This window comes from Hibiscus syriacus, unplaced genomic scaffold (genome assembly GCF_006381635.1).
Source record: "Hibiscus syriacus cultivar Baekdansim isolate YM2019G1 unplaced genomic scaffold, ASM638163v2 tig00117009_pilon, whole genome shotgun sequence".
Classification (NCBI taxonomy): Eukaryota; Viridiplantae; Streptophyta; class Magnoliopsida; order Malvales; family Malvaceae; genus Hibiscus; species Hibiscus syriacus.
In genome coordinates, this window is record NW_024063521.1 from 324,326 (window position 1) to 326,986 (window position 2,661).

At 37.7% G+C, this 2,661-nt stretch overlaps 1 protein-coding gene across 1 annotated transcript; it reads left to right on the forward strand.

Moving 5' to 3' along the window:
- The first annotated feature begins 263 nt into the window (after positions 1-263).
- On the forward strand, positions 264-2,100 carry LOC120195181. Its single transcript, XM_039197268.1, has 2 exons — positions 264-400; positions 1,500-2,100. The coding sequence occupies exons 1-2, from the start codon at positions 264-266 to the stop codon at positions 2,098-2,100; spliced, it is 738 nt and encodes a 245-aa protein (XP_039053199.1).
- Positions 2,101-2,661: the final 561 nt, after the last annotated feature.

Sequence of the window (2,661 nt, forward strand, 5' to 3'; positions counted from 1 at the left end):
TGGAGAGAGGAGATAAAAAAATTCTTCCTCATGAAGAGCTCATTGAAATCTTGAATATTGGATCAGAGGAAAATAAGAAAGTGATAAAAATTGGTACCACCCTATCTAATAAGGGACGACAAAGTCTGATTGAGCTGCTACAAGTGTACAAAGGTGTGTTTGCATTGTCATATGTGGACATGCCAGGTTTAGATATTGACTTATTGGTACATAAACTTCCAATAAATCTATAATGTAAACTGGTACAACAAAAGCTTAGAATGATGCAACCCGAAATGCTGTTGAAGATTAAGGAAGAAGTAAAGAAGCAATTCGATGTTGAGTTCATAAAAGTAGCCAAGTATCCACAATGGGTAGCAGACATTGTTCCAGTACTCAAGAAAGACAGGAAAGTTCACATGTGCGTCGACTACAAAGATCTTAATCGGACCAGCCTGAAAGATAATTTCCCTCTACCACACATAGACACCCTAGTGGATAATACTGCTGGAAACTCCCTATTTTCATTCATGGATGAGTTTTTTGGTTATAATAAAATAAATATGCATCTGAAAGATATGGAAAAGATTATGTTTGTCACCATGTGGGACACGTTTTACTACAAGGTGATGCCGTTTGGACTAAACAATGCAGGGCCAACCTACCAAAGAGCCAAAGTAACACTGATCCACGACATGATGCATAAAGAAATAGAGGTCTATTTTGACGATATGATTGTTAAGGCCAAAACAGAGGAGGAACATATCAAGAATCTAAGGGAACACTTTCAAAGATTAAGGAAATGTCAGCTAAAACTCAATCCAAGCAAGTGTATCTCCGGGGTAACATTTAGGAAACTCTTGGGGTTTGTAGTACAAAAAAAAAGATTGAAGTAGATCTAGACAAAGTCAAAGCTATTCAGGATTTACCACTCCCACAAACACAAAAAGAAGTTCGAGGATTCCTGGGGAGATTAAACTACATCGCCCGATTCATTTTATAATTAACTGAGAAGTGTGATCCCATTTTTCGCCTTATCAGTAAAAATAACCCAGAGGTGTGGAATGATGATTGCCAAAGAGCTTTTGAAGCAGTAAAGGGGTATTTGTTGAACACTTCAGTCTTAATGCCACCAATCTCAGGCAAACCATTAATTCTTTACTTGTCATTCTTTGAGAATTCATTGGGGTGTGTATTAGGGTAGCATGACCAAACTGAGAAAAAAGAGATAGCAATCTACTACCTCAGTAAAAAAAGTTCGCTGATTACGAGGCAAGGTACTTACCAAAAGAAAAGTTGTGTTGTACTTTAGTTTAGACTACTCGAAGGCTCAGGCAGTATATGTTGTATCACACTACTTGGCTGATCTCTAGACTTGATCCTATAAAACACCTAATGGTTGTACCTGCTTTATCTGGAAGATTGGCTCGTTGGTAGATTTTATTGTCTGAATTTGACATCCAATATATAAGCCAAAAAGAAATTAAAGGAAGTGTTGTAGCTGATTTCATTACAAGCAGGGCTTCTGAGGAGTATGAACAGCTGAACTTTGATTTTCCAGACGAAGATTTGATGGCTATTTTAGCTGAAGAGACAGTTCCATCTACTAGTGAATATTGGAAGATGAATTTTAATGGTGCCTCGAATGCCTTGGGGTACGAGATTGGGGTAATTTTGGTCTCACATAGTGAAGAACACTATCCTTTCACAAGCCGATTGAATTTAGATTGCACAGAGAACATGGATGAGTATAAAACATGTATTATGGGTCTCAGAGCTGCCATTGAGTGTAGAGTAAAGATATTCAAAGTATATGGGGATTCAACTTTGGTAATTTATCAACTTAGAGGTAAATGGGAATCAAAAGATACCAAGTTGATGGAATACCGTAAGTTGGTCCTAGAGCTCATCAAAGAGTTTGAGGATGTGATATTCCATTACATCCTTAGAGAAGAGAATCAAATGGCAGATGCTCTAGCCACTTTGGCAGTAACCTTCAAATTCAATAAACCTTCAAGTATGATGCCTATTGAGATGCAAGCTTATGAGTATCCAGCCCACTGTTATAGCATAGCAGAGGATGAGGATGAGAATCCATGGTATTATGATATCCTGCAATAAATCAGATATCAAAGCTACCTTGAGTAGGCAACTGAGAATGAAAAAAATGATTTGAAGAATGGTTGCAGGATATGTACTTGATGGTGAGATTCTTGTACAAGAAAAGTCATGATTAGGTTTTGTTGACATATGTCGATATCAAAGAAGTTAAAATGATCATCAAAGAAGTGCATGAGGGAGTATGTGGTACCCATGCTAATGGACATGCAATGGCAAGATAAATAATGAGATTTAGGTATTACTGGTTGACCCTGGAAATCGATTGTATCAATTACGCCAGAAAATGTCACAAGTGCCAGATTTATGGAGACAAGCTCCATACCCCTCCTCATCCATTTCACGTAATGACTACTCAGTAGCCATTCTCTATGTGGGGCATGGATGTCATTGGGAAAATTTCACCCAAAGCTTCTAATGGCAATCATTTTATATTGGTGGTAGTAGACTACTTCACTAAGTGGGTAGAAGCGACTTCCTATGCAAATGTCACTCAGTCAACGGTTTGTAAGTTATTGAAAAAAGAGATTTTTTGTCGATATGGGCTACCAGAACGGATTATCA